Source organism: Equus asinus, chromosome 15 (genome assembly GCF_041296235.1).
Source record: "Equus asinus isolate D_3611 breed Donkey chromosome 15, EquAss-T2T_v2, whole genome shotgun sequence".
NCBI classification, from domain to species: Eukaryota; Metazoa; Chordata; class Mammalia; order Perissodactyla; family Equidae; genus Equus; species Equus asinus.
The window spans coordinates 8,326,084-8,346,325 of NC_091804.1; the positions used below are offsets into that span (position 1 = coordinate 8,326,084).

Sequence of the window (20,242 nt, forward strand, 5' to 3'; positions counted from 1 at the left end):
TTGTTGAACCAGGAGCAGCAGCAGGCAAAGGTGACTTACTGTCGTATTCTGTTAATTAGAGTTGAACGTGTCCTGTGTGCTGGGTTTCTCTGTGGTTAAATCATAGTAATTTGAAATGTCCTGATGTGTACCCTTACGAAATATTTAGCAGGCTTCCGCCCTGTTCTAGACATAAAAAAACTTGCTTTGTGCTTAATTAAGCAAGTTTTCATTGTTGCAAGCTCTGTGGGAGATAATGGATTGCGAGTCAGACCAGCTGGAGGCCAAGGTAACTCATCGGAGTACATTATCACTCCATGGAACTCACCCCACAATGTTGATTGCAATTATTAGAATGATATTAAAGGACAGCGAACATTTTTCCTAATGTAAGAATTCATTTTGCTCAAGTCGTGGAGAGCATTTTTAATATGTGTGGAAGTTATCGAGGGTAAATATTTTAACATCTAGACTAGTAGAACAGATTTTCACAAAAATGTAGGGTCCTCTCAGGGCTTAAGCATATGTTAGGAGTTTGGGGATGTCCTGGCCTCTATTAACCATTAAACACATCAGATACAAAAAGATAGCGCTTTATTAATGAGGGAGATCAGAGAGCAAAGAAAATGAAAAAATTCTCTAAGGTCAACAGAACAACTCCCAGTAAGTTCTCTGCATCTTTCCCTTTGGTTTACCTTTGCTTTTGATTTACTGTGGTTTCCTGGGTTTTCACCTGCTTTCTGGTTAACGTGGATTAGGATATAGCCGTTCCTAGTTTCTAAGAGCCTTGCATTTCTACAAAAATAGAGTAATTTGTTCTTGGTGTTTTGGTTCAGACTGTAAAACTTAAGTTAAAAGTCTTTGGGAAAGTAAAATTTTGGTAGAATTCAGAATCAAGGAATATAGTGTTTAAGATTTTCACTTTTTTATAGTTTATGAAACAAATGTTTTAACATCCAATGTTGATCAAATGATCTTTTACAAAATTGTTTGCATGTATCATATTTTGGAGAGCTGTTGTACTTGGAATGCTGAAGATTCTAGATGAGAACAAAATTATTTGTTTACTTATATTTTTCTTTCGTGAGAGCCCCTCAGTGCCTAGTTTCCTCTTCTGCCACAGTCAGACTCAGTGAGCCTTTGCTGAGAGTGCCCGAGTGATTTCAGTAATGGAAGAGTTCTTCCAAAAGTTTGAGTCACATATGGTAGATGTTTGTGTAGTCAGTTTAATTTCAAAGTTTTAATAATCAGCAAGAAGGCCAGTGAAACAAGAAAATTAAAAAAAAAACAAAACACCTACCCTGAGAGGTAACATTGAAGAGTGGAAAATAATTAGAATCTGTGTCATAAACAACGGAGGGCTCTTTATACCTCTTCAGTTTTGCTTTTATATTTTACCACAGGCAAAATTTGATTCTGAAATGCCGTGTGAAACCGTGAGTAAGATCCACTTAGTCGATCTGGCCGGAAGTGAGCGTGCAGATGCCACCGGGGCCACCGGGGTTCGACTGAAGGAAGGGGGCAACATTAACAAATCGCTCGTGACTCTGGGAAACGTCATTTCTGCCTTAGGTAGGTTGATGCCTGACTCCTGCCTCCTCTTATTGTTCGTGGTACTGTATTCACATGAAACAATTATGTTTAATATTAGTGCTACAAACCGAGGTAATATCCTTAAGGTTTTTGAACTGAAATTAGAGAAACTCTAATAATTGTCTTTTTTTTGGTCCTCTTTGTCTTCCTCCCTACAGCCGATTTATCTCAGGATGCAGCAAACCCTCTTGTAAAGAAGAAGCAAGTTTTTGTGCCTTACAGGGATTCTGTTTTGACGTGGTTGTTAAAAGATAGCCTTGGAGGAAACTCTAAAACTATCATGATTGCCAGTAAGAATTTTAAGTTCTCTTCCCCAGCATATAATGTCCCATGTGAATTAACTGTAAATATTAAAGTTTAAAGTATCTCATTAGGAAATAACACCTTTTTTATCTTAAAAAATAATAGTTTTTCTATTTTGGAGAAAATCACCGACTATGATCTAGTCTGTAGTATCTTATTATTAACTCTTTTTCCCTCTTCCTAGTTACATAGACTTGCTGCGTTCTTGGTTATGGAAGCTGGAACACATGCAGAATGACTCTCAGCTTTTCTTTGCTTAAAGTATAGGATAGAAACTTAATTCCATAACCTCATAGGAGAAAATCATTATAGGGACCTAAGTAAAAATCATCCAACTTTGTTTTTCTATTTTAAAGCAGTAAATCTGAAATTTAAAATTAAGAATTGAGAGGAAAAAACCCAATAAATACAGCAAATAATGATAACAGTAATATACTTCATTTTCATATTTTCACTAATTAACTGGAAGAGAAAATGTACAAAGGGGAGGTAACTGTTGAAGCGAACTCAAACCTGTTTTCCTCCTAACTCCACTTTCCTTCTCTCTCTCCTCTTCCCTTCCCCTGTCTCATGTCTCCCCGGCTCCCCATGCCATGCCTTCACTGTGGAGGCAAGGGATCTCTTCTGGGGTCTGCACCCCAGATGCAACTGTGTAGTCACCTGAGCCCTAAAGTTTGTGGGAGGGAGGTGCGAGTAACCAGAGCTTTAAGAGAAAAAGAATTAACTGATGTACTGACTCCTTTCAAAAATTATCATGCTCTGGATTTTTACAGATGGTAGGCTTTGCCAGAACTTTTAAAAGAATTTTAATTTCTACTTATATAAGAAGTACACATAGTCTTGAAATCCTCTTCTTCCTATGTTTTCAACAGAGAAAACTCCCTAAGTTCAGTGGAGTGTCACATATCTCATTTTAGAATTGGTTAGATGGCTGATTCTAGTCTTGAGAAGACCAAAATGACATTTAATTTGGTATAGTGAGTTCCTTTCCTATAAATCTTAGATAATTTTTAATATTCATTACTTTGGCAATGAATATTTAGTCTATTCAATGACCTGGGGTTAATCTGACTTTTAAATTACAAACCAACTTTGTGTTAAATGAAACACGGAGTGCTGGATAAAATATTTTTTGAATTCATTCTTCACAGCCATTTCGCCTGCTGATGTCAATTACGGAGAAACCCTAAGTACTCTTCGCTATGCAAATAGAGCCAAAAACATCATCAACAAGCCGACCATTAACGAGGACGCCAACGTCAAACTCATCCGTGAGCTTCGAGCTGAAATAGCCAGACTGAAAACGCTGCTTGCTCAAGGGAATCAGGTGGGGTTTTCTGAGATCTGTGGCTCATTTTCCTTGAGTAATGGCTTCTATTTCTAGATCTTAATGAGACAGTTATCTCACTCATTGTATTGATTTGAGTAAATCAGTGTTAAGTAAAGCTTTGAATGAGTTAGCTGGTCTCTCCTTTTCATCACCCTCCTGTTGGCCTTCGCATTCATTATGTACTTCGTGTGTACAGTTTTATCCACTAAGCCTGAAATGATTAGCTATCTCATAGTTATCAATTATGGATGGAAATTTAGTATGCAGTAGGATTAGCAGCATAATCTCCATTAGTGGAAGGAAAGTGAAGTGTTTGGAGCAGTATGTAAAATTCTACCCATGCATTTTGTAACTTGAAAATGTCTTTTAACGGAATGAAAGACTTGTCTGAACACCTTTCTGAATCTCTATTTTGTATCGCCCATTGTAGAGCTAGTTATGGTGGTCCAGTGACAGGTGGGACATACCTGTGGCCTGGATGAAATAACGTCCATGGGGCCTTGCTTGACTGTTGAAATGACCTCACTTCAGGATCTCTTGGGAGATTCTGGTGAAGGAGCCTTGTCCTTTTGTTTGTCAAATAAACATCCTTATAATCTGCATAGTGGACATACAGCCTTACGTTCTGGGATGAATAGTGTGAGTTAGGTTCTGGTAGGTTTAGACACTGTTATGAAGAAAGGCTGCCCTTGAAAGAAAATCAAGCGTAGATTTCTAAAAGTGCAAGTTAGACTCCAGTTTAAATAAAACAAAGGTACATTTCCTCCAGTTTCTTTAGCCGTGGATGGATGTCTTAAGTGTATCATTAAAAAAATACTTTTCTTTAAATTCAAAGTGCTCTCTTTAGAACACCTTTCCATCAGAAATATATGGCCCCTGAAGCTCTTGACATCCCATAAGTGGTTTGACCTATGAAAATATTGATGGGATGAAAACCTCACTCAGTTTCCTGTGTCCTAAAATACACCTGATAGTTTTTTTCCCATAAGATGGCAGGCAACAGCTGAATAGGAATTTCCGATTGCACTTAAAGGTATCTGCAGACACACTTTGCTTTTTGATGTGGAGCCTTCCCATGTATGAAAGGAAGTTGTCAGAATGACTAGTCCAGCTGTATGTGATGTTATGAGACTCAAATAACTTATGACATGAACCACAATAATCATTTTTATTAATACAGCTTGTTATTGGGGTCTTTTTCCAATGTTTTCAAAACGTTATTTATCTAAAGTAAAAATTTAAGGAGGATTTGACAGAATCACTCCATCTACTGTATGTGAAGGAAAGTATTTGGGAAATTCTTGGTTCAACTTCTAATACTTAACCTTTTACTAAGTTATGAGAATGAAGGAAAAAAAGAAAAATTAGTCTTTTAAAATTAAACTGAAGAAATCCTCGAAAGGAACCTTATCCCCTGGGCAGAAAAACTTTAATTTATTAAAACTTTTACGAATTCGATCTGAGGCCTATCTTCAGTTGCCTTATGTTTTGTGGTCTTTTTTTCTTGTTTCTTTCATGACCAAAGACCACTGCTGTAATTAAAGGAGTATTTTGTTGCTCTAGTCTTGGGAGTGAGGATGGGAAATGTAGTTAAGTCTATTTTAGAACACACTGAAGATAAAATTCTTTGCTAAACTTAATATATCACAGTAAAAATGGGAGTCCAATTTAAAATAATTCATCACAGTATGAAGCTATAAATTGTTCTGAGATAATACAAGCTTATCCTAAATTAATTAAATTTGTGCTGCTCAATAAAATAAGCAGGTGTTGCTAAGTGCCCATCAAAGATCTCTGTATAAATTTTTCTGATGAAATTGCTCTATTTCCACGATATTCTATTCCAAATCCTGCCATGGTTCATTGAGAATGTTTCTCAAATCGAAGTTCCATTTCTGGGGTTATTTTTCTAAGTACAGCCAAATAAAAACCAACTCCTGCTTTTTTTACGTATTTGCCATTACAAAATGTCATGTGATTCAAGGGTTTCAAAAACACAATTTAGATAAAGCAGAAGATTTTCACATGTGTTGTATTTGCTTTTCCTACTCCATAGATATAAATATACAGATGTATGTTAGTAGTTGGTATATGAACTCTTTGTTGAAGTTTATATGCATACAGAAAAATTACGTGTTGTAAGTGTACAGATCAGTGAATTTTCACAAGCTGAATTCACCCATCTAACCTGTACCCACATCAAGAAACAGAACATTACCAGCACCCTACAAGTCCCCCTCAGGGTTCCTTCCCACGGACTGCCCGTCCTCTTCTGACTCCTAAAGGCATGGGTTAGTTTTCAGTTTTGCCTGTTGTTGTTCTTTATATAAATGGCGTCCTGCAGTATACATTCTTTCGATCTCACTTCTTGGACTCCACGTTGTATTTGTGAGATTCATCCATGTTGGTGCGTGTAGTTGTAGGTCTGTTTTTTCTCGTTGCTATATTGTATTCCATTATGCAGATATGTCCTAACTTATCTGTTCTATTTTTGGTGAGCATTTGGGGAGTTTCCTTTTTGGGGCTATTAGTGCTGCTATGGACTTTCTTCTGTATGCCTAAAAACAGACAGGTGCATTTCTCTTAGGTTTATACCTAAGAGTGGAGTTGGTAGGTCAGAAGGCGTACGGGTGTTCAGTTTTAGTAGATGTTACCACACAATTTTTATTTTATTTTATTTTACCAAACAATTTTTAAAGTGGTTATACCAATTTGTATTCCACATCAGTGCATGAGAGTGCCAGTTCCACTTGCTGCAGGTCGTTGCCAACACTTGGTATTGTCCGTTTTTCATTGTGACCATTCGATGGATGCCTAGTGGCATCACAGAATGACTGTAGTTTGCACTTCTCAGATGATTAATGAAGATGAGCATTCAAATATCCTGTCTTTTCAAGTGTTCTCTTTTATTATATTGAAAACATATTTTCAGACTTCTGCTTTGAATTTTGCAGAGAAAAAGTCTCAGCTCTTTTTTCTTGAATGTGTCTGGAGTTAACAAGCAAATTAAACAATATAGAAATGAAATAAGTAACAAAAGTCAGGAAACAAAATAATGAGTAAGAGAAGATAGAAGCAGGACGAAGTCCTCATTTTTGTAGATGAAGTCCCAAAAAACTTAAATAATAGATAGATAATAGAATTATCACTGTGTGTAACTTTTAAGCTAGACACATCTCAGCGAGGGTGACATAGTAAAACTCAGTTATATGATGTTTGTAAGAATAGGCACAGGTCTTCCAGGTAATTCAAGGCGAAAGAAAGCAGTGCAAAAACAGCATCATTTGAGCCTAAAAAAACAGAACTTTATCATGACGAAGAGTGCAATTCATAATTAAAATGAAACATGACATCAGCTTTCATAAACAACAACAACAAAACTGTAGGAAATAGGAGACAGAGCCGTATATACATTTGTCACGGGGAATGTTAACTCCTCCTTCTCATTCCGTGAGAGCCCAGATAGACAAAAATAAGTGAGGACATTGCATATCTACATGACTTAATGAAAATTTGCTATAACCAGTAAAAACCAGGAAAAAAGATTCCCAACTCATGCAACAAAAGACTACTTTCCTTATTATGAGAAGAACTTCCGTTAAGAAAATTAGAAAAAGATCACAACCTGACAGAAAAGTGAACATAGAATGTGAGCACAATTCATAGACAAAAGAGTTTCAAATGGCTTCTAAACCTGTTAAGGTATGCTCAGTGTCATTTGAAATACAGTAAATGCAAATATTAAGAAGTGGGAAATGAGCGTATGTATGTATATGGATGCATGGATGCATGGTTATCAAGCTGTGTATTTTACTGCATGTAAGTTATACCTCAGGGTTCTTAAACAACGAGATGTCCTTTTCACCTGTCACGTGGGCAGAGATCAAAATGCGTGATACCCGGTACGTTGGCAAGGGTGGGAGGCGAGAGGTGCTTGTATATGTTGTTAGTAGAGTAGATATTGCTGCAGTTTTGATGTAGTCTTACCCTTGGTTTAACACATGAATTTAATCTTGAACATTTTTTTTTTTTTTTTTTATTAATGTTATGATGGATTACAAGCTTGTGAAATTTCAGTTGTACATTTTTGTTAGTCATGTTGTGGGTACACCACTTCCCCCTCCGTGCCCTCCTTGAACATTTTTCTTCTAAACAGACACCTTGTAAAGAATAATATAATCGAAAATGGTTTTGTTTTACCAAAGATTTTTTTTTATAAAGACTTAGGTGGGTCTTTCTTTACATGTGCTTTAACATAATTTTCCAAAAGTCATAGTGGTCCTGATAGCCCCCATGTGTATATTTAGTTAGAAGTTTAGTCATCTACTGAGTTGATGTGGTAGGAATGCTTCAGCTTTGATTATGGATGAAAAATTCCAACAGTGAAGTCTGTAAACTTAGCCAGGTTATAAAGGGGTTACTAATTGGTTTGAAAATTGTCAATGGTTTATGACAATGCAGTCACAGTAATGTCTGCCACCTTCGTTTCTTCAATGAAAAATATTTACCAAGTACCATCTGTGTGCAAGACGATGCAGTGATACTGTGTAGCAATGTGTTAGCAAAGCTCCTTTTCCTTCATGAAGGACAAATTTGACCTTGGGTTAACTTGCTGGCTTCATTCTGTGTAAACTGGTTAAAAATGGAATGCCAGCTGTGTAACCAGGCAACACCCCTAATGATAAAAATGACCCCTAATGGGTGAGTTGCATCTGGATTAGGAGGAACTATATATAAACTATAAATGCCTGCTAAGAAGCCAGAGCTTTGGGTTTCCCTGAGTGCAGTGACTCTTGTAACTGGATGTGTCACCTGCAGACCCTTAGGATGTGCCTCTGGCATTGTTACAAGAATGTTGCCTCTTGTGGGGTATGGCTTCTGAGCCAGGGTGGGCCCACACATGTGCATTTGAATCTCTAGGCCTCAAGAGGGCGAAAGACAGTAGCTCCTGGACAGCTGTGAGGGCTGCTGCAGAGACTGCCCGAGGACCTCGCTCTCCCTGCCAGCAGCTCTGCTTTCTGCTGAGTAGAAAGACGCCAAGTGTGGCCCACAGTAGTCCTGATAGTCTGAATGTTTAACTGAGCCTAAGAAGACCACTTTGTGGGTGTCACATTTGTTTGAGTAGAAATCAAAAAGTAAATAGTAGGGAAAAAAGGCTCGGCCTCTGTGGAGGACAATTTGGCAATTAAAAAAAATTGTACATATGCATGACTCACAAATTCCCTTCTAGGAATTTATTCTATTGATAGAGCCATGGATACTGTAGGCAACTGGTATAAGGATAGTCATCGTAGCGTTATTGGTAAAGCAGAAGATTAGAAAAAACTGCATTTCCATGAATAAGAAAATACTGCCATAAATTATAGACTGTCCATGCAATGGAATACTGTACACTGGAATCGGACTTGTTAAAAAGAATGAAGTAGATTTGTTTGTTCTGAATTTTCCCCAAGTTATATTGTTGAGGGAAGAAGGCAATATTCAGAGTAGTGTGCATGCTGACTGTGTTTAAAAGAACAGCAAAAGCGTGCTTGCTTATGACCAGAATAACAGAATAAGTTTACACAGCAAATTGGGCAAGGGTGGCCGCCTGTGGGATGAGGAGGGAGGGACACCCCTTTCTTTTTTCTTCCTGATGACATGTAGGGAGCACTGGGCCCCTGCCTCTCAGGGGGTGAGTTACGAGTACAGGTGAAGCCACCGTGTGCCCTGCCTGGCTCCGTTTGCCTTCCTTGTCTCTCTAGTTCTAACCTGACTTTGGTGTTTGTCATTCCTGTGTCAACCTGTATACCTTTGCAACATGGGTAAGGAGATGGATAAATAGGTTTTGGTGCAGCCATATCATACACGGAGTATCATCCAGAAATGAGTATAAATGAGTTTCAATTGGATGCATCAACACGGATGAATCTCAGAAGCCTGTGGTTGAGCAAGACTTACGCTTATTCCGTTTTGAATTTTGTACTTTGTGCATATTCAAAACAAATGAATCCTTTAGGATCTAGGGATTTAGATCATGTTTGATTTTGGTAAAATGTCAGTGTGTTACATATTTTTCTTTTTCTTTTGCTTTACTGATTTGTTTTGCAAGTGTGGATTTACCAGGCTGCTGTGGTTTTGAATATTGTGAGATACGGACCCCATGGATTAAAGACCTGGTGATGACTGACACTTTTTGGGGGGTGTGGGACAATACATTTTACCTCTATTTAATAGTTTACTTGGCAATTTTTGATGATTTCTTATATCATGGATAAACCCTTCCTCTAGATTATTGCTGTTTACTAATTGCTGCTCTCTTATGGTTTAAATTGCAGATTGCCCTCTTAGACTCACCCACAGCCTTAAGTATGGAAGAAAAACTTCAGCAGAATGAAGCAAGAGTAAGTGATACCTTGACTTTATTTATTTATTTATTTATTTATTTATTGAGAAGATTAGCCCTGAGCTAACATCTGCCACCAATCCTCCTCTTTTTGCTGAGGAAGATTGGCCCTGAGCTAACATCTGTACCCATCTTCCTCTACTTTACATGTGGGATGCCTACCACAGAATGGCTTAATAAGCAGTACATAGGTTTGTGCCTTGGATCTGAACTGGCGAACCCCAGGCCACCAAAGCAGAGCGTGCAAACTTAACCGCTCTGCCACTGGGACGGCCCCAACTTATTTATTTTTAAATCATAACCTTCAGTGGAAGATTGTTGCTGAGCTAACATCTATGCCAGTCTTCCTCTATTTTGTGTGTGGGATGCCACCACAGCATGGCTGATGAGCAGTGTGTAGGTCCGCCCCCGGGATCTGATCCCACAAACCCCAGGCCGCTGAAGCAGCATGCACAAACCCAACCACTACACCACCAGGCTGGCCCCCACATGAGTGTTTCCAAAGAAGCACAATAATTAACTTTTTAAGTATCTCATCATGTTCTCTGTGACTTAATAAATGGGATTTGTCTGGAATGTAATGGTTAACTGCAGCTGAAATTCACGTGCAGGCTGTGCTGAGGGAGCAGTGAGGCCGTTTTGGCCTTCAGATTAGACCAGAGTCTTTGGTTGAGAGGCTGTTTCAACATTCGTGAAACAACTGGGATCCCATAGCTTGAGCGTAGCCAAGCCATGACCAGCGTTGAGTTTATTGTCATCTTTGACTTTGTTTCGGTGGGGCGAGTATCTAAATACTTCAGGTGGACGCTTGATTTCTGTTGGGTGAGGTGGGATTTGAGGTAGGGAGAGAGTGGCTCTAGAGATGTTATGGGCCCAAGCCAGTGTTTGTCTGCTGGCGCTTTTTGAAAACCAGTTTCATGGCTGACTTGGTTCTATACTATTTTTGCTTAAAAAAAAAGCCCTCTATGAAAAGAGAAATAGGCATTAAGGACATTTTTGGAGTGGATTTTGTTCACCTTGCTGAATGGTTCAAACAGATTAAAAAATAAAATTGGATTCTGTTTGTAAAGCTCTTTCAAGGATACACTGATATTGAAGATATAAATTGGATTGTGGTTAGGAAGTTATTGACACTTCCTGGATAATTATGCTGATTAACTTGCTGATAATAGCATTAGTAGAAACATTAGTTTCTTAATCCAATCCCTATTTTTCTGTGGAATTTTGTATTTGAGTGCTACATATTCTAATTTTGAGTGCTTTGAAATGTCTGGATATAGTCTTAAATTGTTTCTTAATAATAGTTTTCAGGAATACGTAGCAAGTTAATAGAAACCAATAAACATTTTAATTTGAATCCATTATACATGCTGTGACTGTCTGTATTGTTCATAACATTTTCTAAATTTTCATCTAGGTTTTTGCTGACCTTTTAAAATTGTTTGCCATCTGCTCGGCTGTAAATCTTATCACCTGATCACATTGTTAGAGGTGGTATCACACATTTGTGTTTCTTCTTTTTTTTTCTGAGGAAGATTTACCCTGAGCTCACATCCATGCCAATCTTCCTCTGTTTTTAAGTATGTGGGCTGCCAGCACAGCCTGGCTGTTAACAGACCAGCCTAAGTCCATGCCCAGGAGCTGAACCCGGGCCGCCAAAGTGTAGCATGCCAAACTTAACCACTGGGCCAACCAGGGCTGGCCCTGCGTTTTTTCTTAATTTTATAAGTGAGGATTATTTGCTTTAAATTTAGTAGTAAAATAAACCCGAGGCATACTTAATATTTGCTTAAAGCTAGCATTACTTTATTGAATTGGAAAAGGGTTGATTGGCTTAAGTTTCTTCAGGGAGAACTATCTGTTGGTGAAATGCAGAAGCGTTTATTGTTGAATGCTTTGTGTTTCTCAGATAAATTGCCAATGAGGATCTGGTAACTAATTATTACAAATTAGTAAATTCATTACAACGGTCTTTCTCTTTCTGTAGGGAGAGAAGGCATAAGATTAATCCTTCTCTGAAAACTTTTCCAAAACAAAATGCCCTGATAGCCATGTGACTTTTATTGCCGTCATTAGAGTTTGTGGGTTGGCATCACTTGAGTGATGAAATGAAGGACTGGAGTGTGACCAGATCCAGGTAGATCAGGACAATCGTATCCAACCATTAAAAACAAGCAAAAAGCACAGAGAGGCTCAGTCCTATTTCTTTTGTTTTTTTACCAAGAAGATGATAGATTTTGATATTAGTACCTAGTAAAAGATCCATTATTTAAAAAAATGTTAACTTAGAACTCCTATAGTTCTGTTTGAGGTAAATTGAGGAGCAAAATGAATGACCACTGAACAATTGAATTTAGGTGGGTGAGAGATGTTTTGGTTTTCCACTTGGATAAACCGTCACTCCAGGTCCTCCATTTCTTGTCAGTAACAAGCACTTTCTTTCATGAAGGTTGCTGACACAATGCCCTTTCCACTTACAATACTTAATGGCTTGTGGAAAGTGTCTTCCTCTTGGCAGTGAGAGTTTATGCAAATGTATTCTGTGCATTTATTTGGGCCTGGTGAAATAGGATAAGTCATTAGTGGGAAGACCTGTGGGTTTAAATGGGATGCTGTCTGCTGTTGGGAGTGGCGAGGAGGCAGGATCGGTAAAGTGCGTGAGGGAAAGCTTTGCAAGGGCAAGTTCTCTCACAAGTCACCCTCCTGGCCCAGGTATAGTCCTTTTTACAGAACACATTTTTCATTCTTTTTTTTCTACCTCTCAAAGAGGTTTCACTTTTTGCTTCTTGATGAATTACTAAGATCATTTAAAAAGTTTTATGAAATAAGCAGAATATTTTCTTAACTTTGAGAAGGAATTTACAACTGTGCTGTGTTTGACTGCTGGGGATATTTTCTCCCCTAAGATACACAGTGGACTGGAAAGAAGCTGATTTTTATCAAAAGATTTTTGCTTTCGGGGCTGGCCCCGTGGCCGAGTGGTTAAGTTCGCGCGCTCCGCTGCAGGCGGCCCAGTGTTTCGTTGGTTCGAATCCTGGGCGCGGACATGGCACTGCTCATCAGACCATGCTGAGGCAGCGTCCCACATGCCACAACTAGAAGGACCCACAACGAAGAATATACAACTATGTACCAGGAGGCTTTGGGGAGAAAAAGAAAAAAATAAAAAATCTTTAAAAAAAAAAAAAGATTTTTGCTTTCACTAGAAGAGTCAATTAAAGAGCCACCTTTTTTTTCTTTTGAGATAGAATGAGATTTATAAACCCTATTAATTAGCTACAAAAGCAGATTATCTCCTAAGAAGCTGCAGCATCCAAGATGATTTAATCACCACATCTAATTAGAAAGAAGAGTAAATCACTATTTCTTAGGACCTAAAGTATAATCAGGAAAAATTAACCCATTTAATGAAACATTGTCCTCCTTGAACTTGTAATTTTGGTTAATATCCAAGGAAGCAGCTTTTCTTTAAATACACGTGAAAAATACTGTTGTAAAACTCTCGGCGACTTGACAATTTTTTTTCTGTTCTTTCCTTCACTGTAAGGTAGGTTGTAGGGTGAGATCAGCTTGTTTGATTTATATTTTGTGATGGTTCTTTCAAGGGTAGAAATTGCTGTCCAATTAAAAAAAATCAGAGTCCATCCTTCCATAAGCCATAAGAGTTTGGAAACTTTCTAGAAGAAAATCACAATAATTATTTTAATGGAGCAATCATATATGTATATTTTTCCTTTTAGGTTCAAGAATTGACCAAGGAATGGACAAATAAGTGGAATGAAACCCAAAATATTTTGAAAGTAAGGACTATAAAAAGGTGTCTTATTCTTATTATGCTGGCTTAAGTAGGTAAAACTTTTTTTTCTCCCTCAAATATGGCTGTTGTGTGCTATGCTTAAGGTATGATCAGTTGGAACTGATCAGTCGCTTGTGGGGTCGGGGTTCTGATTTGAGTTTGAAGAAAGGGGAAAGGAGCTGTTAGACATTGAAGCTGTATGTGTTTTAACACAGAGAGGTGATGCTGATACTTAAGGTATTTGCTTTCACTTCTTGGAATTTTTCCATTTTTGACTCAGCACATATTAGACTCTGTTTAATATTCAAGGGCATCCACTTTACCTTTCCACTTTTGTTAAACCCAATATAAAAGTGATATGTTGAATGAAAAAGATACTTCACATGGCAATATTTTAGAATATGTGTGCACAGCATGGCTAGATTTCAGAAATTTCTAAACTAGTAACTTCTCTTGGAATTTTTTCCTGTATGTCTCAAGGGCTAGACAGTGATGGTCTGCATTTTTGGCAAGACTCGTTGTTAAAGGACATCGATAATGGCCTCCATTTTTCATATTCTATGCTTCCACATACGTTTCTTTCTGTTCTCGTTTTTTGCTGAGCTGGTAGAAAGCCTGTGTCTGTTGAGGGTCAGCCATACCGGGTTTGAGGTTTAGACTTGAATTTTCTGCTTTGATAGCATCTGTCTGACTTTATGCATGAGAGAAGGTGATTCAGAGGCTATTAAATCCTAGGTTTGTTTTTGAGGTCTCTTGAGGTAAAACTTTCCCAAAGGAGTAAGTGTCTCTTTAATATTGGCGAGGCTGGATAGATGAAGTTTAGCTGCATGTCTTGGCAGAACCCTAACTTGGATCCCTTTCACATGAAAATGGGGCACCCATTTACTGTTTCATGGGGGTAACTTTTGAAGGCCTGGGTTAATGTTGAGTTCTGTGTCTAATAGCTTTCTCTGAGAGTGGGGTCAGCATCTTATTATGTGAAGTTCTCCTTGTACCATTTAGGCAACTTGGCCTTCTCTGGGGGTTAAAAAGACTGTTTCTCATGAGGTTGGAGGCTGTGCTGCGCTTCTCAATGGTGGTGAGTTGTAATGATCCTGAAGACATTCTTTCCAGTTGCAGAAAGTACTGCAAAAAGTGAGGGCTTCTGTGTTCAGACTTTCTTTTTTCTGCTCCTGATTATGATGATAATGTTGGATTATTCTGAGATACTTCCTCAGCGTTTCCTTTGTTGAGAGATTTTTGTTCAGGAAACTGAGCAAAGACCTCTCTGGCATTTCAGGATAGTCAGATGTGGAATAACCACCACCGAAGATGTGGGTATTTTTTCATTACGTTGCGTCAACTCTAAGAAGTAGTGTCGAGCGGCTGACTTATGCAGCCCAACTCGTTTGACCTTTCATGGCGTGATGTACACTTTCCTCAGAAAGTTTGCCAAGGAGAGAGGACTAAAGTCTGCTTCATTTAAGGAAAAGAGAAATCAAATAGTTAGCTATTTGAAAAGTCATCAGGAATACATAGTGCCTGTTAGCACAGGAGGCAAAGCAGCAATGAACTGAAAGATTTCAGCCTCGTCTCTTTGGTTCCTGTGTCTCTCCTTGTCACCGTGGTGGGCGTTTTCTTACATCTCTGCAAAGATGGCCGTGCTGAGAGTCAGCACCATGAACCCCTGAACTTTTCCCATCCTTTTCCTGATAAGGCAATTCTGGGCCCTGAAGCTAAATTCTCCTCCAGTTCCAATTCAGTTTTTCATAAATCTTATTATTTTCATTTTTTTACAACTTTCCAGAGGAGAAGAATAGAAATGTGATATGTGCTGGGTGTTAAAGGTTATGAGAAAGGCTAATGATATTTTAAATTTTTCCCTTCTCTTGACCTTGCAGACCCGTTTTAGATTTCTCTGCTGGTATTTGTGCTTTAAATCTGTATTCGTTTTCTGCTCACGTTTGATATTTTAAGGACTGTCTTCCTCCTTTATTGGAAGACAGTGCCTGAGGGCTGAGGTGAAGAAGGGGGCTACTCAAATGCTTTTTTTTGAAAACTTTCTTTGGAAATTGATGGGGAAAGGGATTGTTATTCGATGAGTTTGCATCTAGGTGGTTTGTGTAATCCTTTCCCATATTTCTGCTGTCTGACTGTTCATCAGTCAGCTATCGTTCCAGTAATGCTGCATAGAACCCACTCCAACCCAGTGGCTGAAAACATTTATTTTCCCTCTTGCATGTGCAGGTTGGCTGGTGGTTGGCTGGTCTAGTCTGCTTTGTTTGGTCTTGGATCCAGGCTGCGGGTGGGTTCCAGGTCTATTCCACATGTCTCTCATCCTTTTGGACCAGCTGATCATCTGGGCATGTTCTTCTCATGGTCTTGACTAAGGTACAAGCAGGCGGGCCTAGCCATGCAAGTGCTTTTCAAGCTTCTGCTTGTATTGTGTCTGCTAGCGTTCCATTGACCAAAGCAAGCCATTTGGCTGAACTGAAAGTCAAGGGAGAAGAAGTATATTTCACCCACAATAAGGCCATGGCAAAGTGATACATGTGTAATCCTCCTTTGAGATCAGTGGTTTAGTATACACATGCCCACGTTAAACTGTGAAACTTTGAATTCTGGGTACTGCTCTTCCAGTGAATTTGCACATTTTGTAGAGACAGGCCCAGTGAAGCAGTAAATTCCAGGGATTATCTTCATCATCAGGACCTGGTTGTTTACGCTACCAGGTTGTCAGTTATCCTCCTTCCAAGCCCCAAATTCTAAACATCCAAGGAGAGACCTTTGGGGAGAAGCCTGAAGAGAGTTAAAACATCCAGGGGATTGAAGGGATACCCAAAGACCAATTTGGTGTTTATTCGCATGATGAGAGCCTATCGTGTTGCTTTTTCTTGCCCAACTTTATTGACAAGTCATGTCAGAGAAGACTCATGGGTGTTGTTTGAAGAGAGTATCACTGACTGATTGCCCTCAGGAACTCGAGGGAGGGTTCGGAAGCATTTAACTGTTTAAGAAATGCAGTCATCCGCCATCCTGAACCAGACCAGGCCCCACCACAGTAGCGACCTATGACCTTTGCCTCATTTTTAATGCTAAGATCTCCTCTCTGGGAGGAGCCTAGGCCTTATTACCATAACCTGCATTGTATGTGGACACATTTTCCAACTGAGCCTGGGCAAGCAACTGCCCACCTCTCCCTTTTGAATATTCATTCCCTCTCTGAAATAAAAGGCCGCTGCTTCCCTGTGTTAGGGCCACCACAACTTTGCAAATGATTCTGCGTGACCTCCTATTTGCTGCAAATATTCCCTACTTTGTGTAACAACTACTTCTGGTGAAGGGTCTGATTTTAACTCGCCAGTAGGTGAACCCATTTTGGTTCGGTAACAAGAAGACTAAGGAAAAGAGCAATAACCCATCTTCTCAGTCCTCACAGTGACCTTCTTTGTCATTGTTAAGCTACCTGTGCGATGTGCTTGTATTTCCTGTTCCAGGTATAAGCCTTGAGATTAGCTTGTCAGCATACATCAGGAGGACTGACTTCAGGAATTCATGGAAATCCCATCTCGTGCAGGGGAGTCTCAAGTCAATGTGTAAGGCAAAGGACCCTTGAAGTCAGAATTACTCTTGAAAGTCCCTTAATGTTCATGGAAATCACCAGATGCTGAGCTCTTGGATGATTACAAGCCAAGGAGTAACTTTGTTCCTTTCTTTTTCGTCTAGTCTGTGGCTTCCCTTGCTCTGGCGAGTGAAATCCAGGGTGCTGTTGAGTGTGGGTGGAGTGGGGGTGAGAGGCTGCTGTGTAGACACAGGCTCTGACGAAAGGCCTGGCTGTTTTCTGCGGAGCTGCTGGCACCATGGTGAATAACGGTGGAGCCTTGGGCTTTGATCTGCAGAACTTGGATGTTCGGCTTCAGTTCCCTTTCTGACTTACTGGCTCATAATTACTAACCACAACTGTCGCTTATCCTAGTTCCTAGCTTCGAAATCGTGGTGGATGGTAACCTCTTCCTTATATAAAAGGTAACGGGGTGTTAAAAAGCAAAATTCAGCTGAGTAACTTTGAAGATCTAATTGGCTTTTCTAAATGATTCGTGAATATGGCAGCATCCCACCTAGTAAGTAGAGAGGAGCTCTGAGGGCTGTACAAAAAGGAAGGTTTTTATAGGTAGGAGTTGGGCGGGACAGACAAGTTATTAATAAAAGAAAAGAGGATCCTTGGAGGCCAGGTTACCCTCCCTTGGGGGAGCCGGGGTCCTATTCTGCAAGCCCTTATCAGGGCTGACCAGGGAAGTCCAGACTGGTTGGCTTAAAATCCCACCTGGGAGAGGCAGGAACTGCGCTTAGCTGGTTAGTGTTGGTGGGCTTAGCTACCTGCCTCCATCTGGGGCTTGTGTCTTTTTAACTGGGGTAAGAGATGCTAAAGTGCTTGGGGGTGTTTTGAAAGTAGCTAACCTATGACAGAAGATAGTGTGTTTATCTTAAAGAGATAGTCCTTAGGCAGTTAGGTAATGAGAGTTTTATCATCCTCTACTGTGTACCCCGTATCCACACTCTTGCTCCTTAAACTGCCTTCCTCATTTTCATTAATCTTCATTTTCAAGAAGTTAAAGTCCAAACTCCCTTGCCTGGCCCCCAAAGTCACTGATCTCATTTTCCTGTGTCCTGTCACGGTTCTGTCCGCCCCAGCACCCTGGCACCCCCACCCGGCCCTGCCAGATGTCTGCACTCTCCTGGGCGTTTGGTGTCTTGGTGTCGCGGCCTTTGCCTGTGTTGTTTCGTCATTCGAGATGCTCCTTTTCTATGCCTGTCAGAATCTGCTTTGAAGCTCTCTTTGATCACTCATCTCTCTCACTTTGCAGGTAGAGTGGTTTTGTTTTCCTCTGTGATTCTACAGCATTTGGTTTTACTTCTGTCGCATCACGGTATTTATCATAATCTGAGTTTGCTGGTCTTGGTTTCTCCCTCTAAACAGGAGAAGGATCTGGACAAGGACTGTCTCTTTATCATTCTGTAAACCAACTCCTAGAACTCTGCTTCTGACAGAGCAGGCATGTAGTGAAAACTTACTGGAGTAAAGTGGTATCGAGAAACAAAGACAAAACCTTTCTGTTAATTTGCTAGGGCTGACGTAACAAATCCACGGATGGGTGGCTTAAACAGCAGCCATTTATTTTCTCACAGTCCTGGAGGCTGGAAGTCCAAGATCAAGGTGTCGGCAGGGCTGGTTTCTCCTGAGGCCTCTCTCCGAGGCTTGTGGAGAGCTGCCTTCTCTCTGAGTCATCACATGGCCTTTCCTCTGTGTCACCCTCTGCGTGTCCTAATCTCTTCTTAGAAGGACACCAGTCAGATTTGATCAGGGCCTACCCTAACGGCTTCCTTTTAACCTAATTACCTCTTTAAAGGCCCTGTCTCCAAATGCAGTTATGTTCTGAGGTACTGGGTGTTAGGACTTCAACTTAGGAGTTATAAGAGGACACGGTCTGCCCATAGCCACCTTGAACCGCACACAGCTGATGCCACGTGGGAAAGGAACGTGGAGCGCTGTACAGGCAGCAGTTGTACCCTGGTCATGCTCCTTCCTGTACTGTCAGTCATGATCTTCTCATTCCTGTTCAAAAGGCTTATATATGACTGTATTTTGTTTCTTGGAAGGAATGTGGCTGAATTTCTTTTGATTATAGTCCGGTCCTTCATTTGGATCGGTTAGATCTTTGCTGTTCAAAGTGTGGTTCCTGGACCAGCATCTTCAGCATCCTCTGAGAGCTGGTTAGAAATGCATGATCTCAGGCCCCACTGCAGACTTGTTAAGTCGGAATCTGTATTTGAATCAGATGCCCAGGTGATGTGTCTGCACCTTAAGGTTTGAGTGCTGCATTGGAAAAGCTCAGGTAAAGTGGAGGAGTCTTGGGCATCTTTGCCCTCAGATCTGTTCTCCGCCTTCTCCTGCTCTGCTCTGCATCACAGGGTCTGACCCCTGTGGGCTGTGCTTTCCCGGGCTCGTGTGGGTCTCACTGTGGGAGATTGGAGGGAGAAACCAGACCTCTTCCCTTGTGTCTCCTTGTGGCACCCACATCCCCAGCGCAGTTACACCAAGTGACACAGCCCTGGCCTCCACAAAACCTCCTCCCCTCTTTGTCCTTCCTGTCTGGAGGTGATGCTGGTTTAACTGCTGTTGTCAGTTTGCAGGTGGCCATCCTCAATGGCTTCTCAACTCTTCCTTCAGCCGAGTAACCAATTCCTTATAGTAAAACCCCTGGGATGTAAATACTGAAATAGTTTCTGTTTCATAGTTAGACCTGGTCTGATACCAAAGTCCACATCCTGATCTCTTGACTTGCTCTGCCGGCTTCTCAGAATCTGTGTTAACATACTCTTCTTCTCTTTTTGATCTATCTTTCTAGTCTCTTAGAATGCTGCCTTAATGTGTTTTTCATCCTGGCTGAATTTGTCTGAAACTGCGATAACTCTCTTGGGTCTTGAAACTTAATGTTGTCATAAATCCAGCATCTGCAAGCCATGGATCGTGCATTCCTGAGGGCTTAGTATTGGTTCCCCTTTGCATGGCTGCGATATTGTGGCGACTGCTTAGTGTTTGAAGTGGTTTATAAAGTGACTACTTAATACCCCTCCTGTGTACCTTTTGGCTTGGCTTTTTATAAATCTTGTATGTTTTGTTGCTGATCAATTTTTTTCGAGTAATGCAGAATCTCCAAATTCTTTGTCCACTCCTACTTTCTCTCTCCCCACCCCCGCTTCATGCATGTTTCTGGTTTGTCTGCTCTGTGCATGTTTTAGTTTCTCTGTCCCAGCATTTTGTAAACGATTAAAAAAAATGCTCAAAGATATGTTATCTGACTTCCAAATAACTCCT

The 20,242-nt window shown here is 40.2% G+C and overlaps 1 protein-coding gene across 10 annotated transcripts in view; it reads left to right on the forward strand.

Annotated features, from left to right (window-relative positions):
• KIF16B (kinesin family member 16B) overlaps positions 1–20,242 on the forward strand; it is a 277,231-nt gene that overhangs the window by 54,410 nt on the left and 202,579 nt on the right. For 9 of the 10 annotated variants that reach the window (XM_070485541.1, XM_070485534.1, XM_044747818.2 and 6 more), the window contains exons 8-12: positions 1,383–1,551; positions 1,731–1,862; positions 3,027–3,202; positions 9,523–9,588; positions 13,331–13,390. In XM_070485541.1, the coding sequence (XP_070341642.1) occupies positions 1,383–1,551; positions 1,731–1,862; positions 3,027–3,202; positions 9,523–9,588; positions 13,331–13,390 (603 nt within the window). Of the gene's footprint in view, positions 1–1,382; positions 1,552–1,730; positions 1,863–3,026; positions 3,203–9,522; positions 9,589–13,330; positions 13,391–20,242 lie in introns of those variants that run through there. The other variant, XM_070485542.1, reaches the window with a different exon arrangement.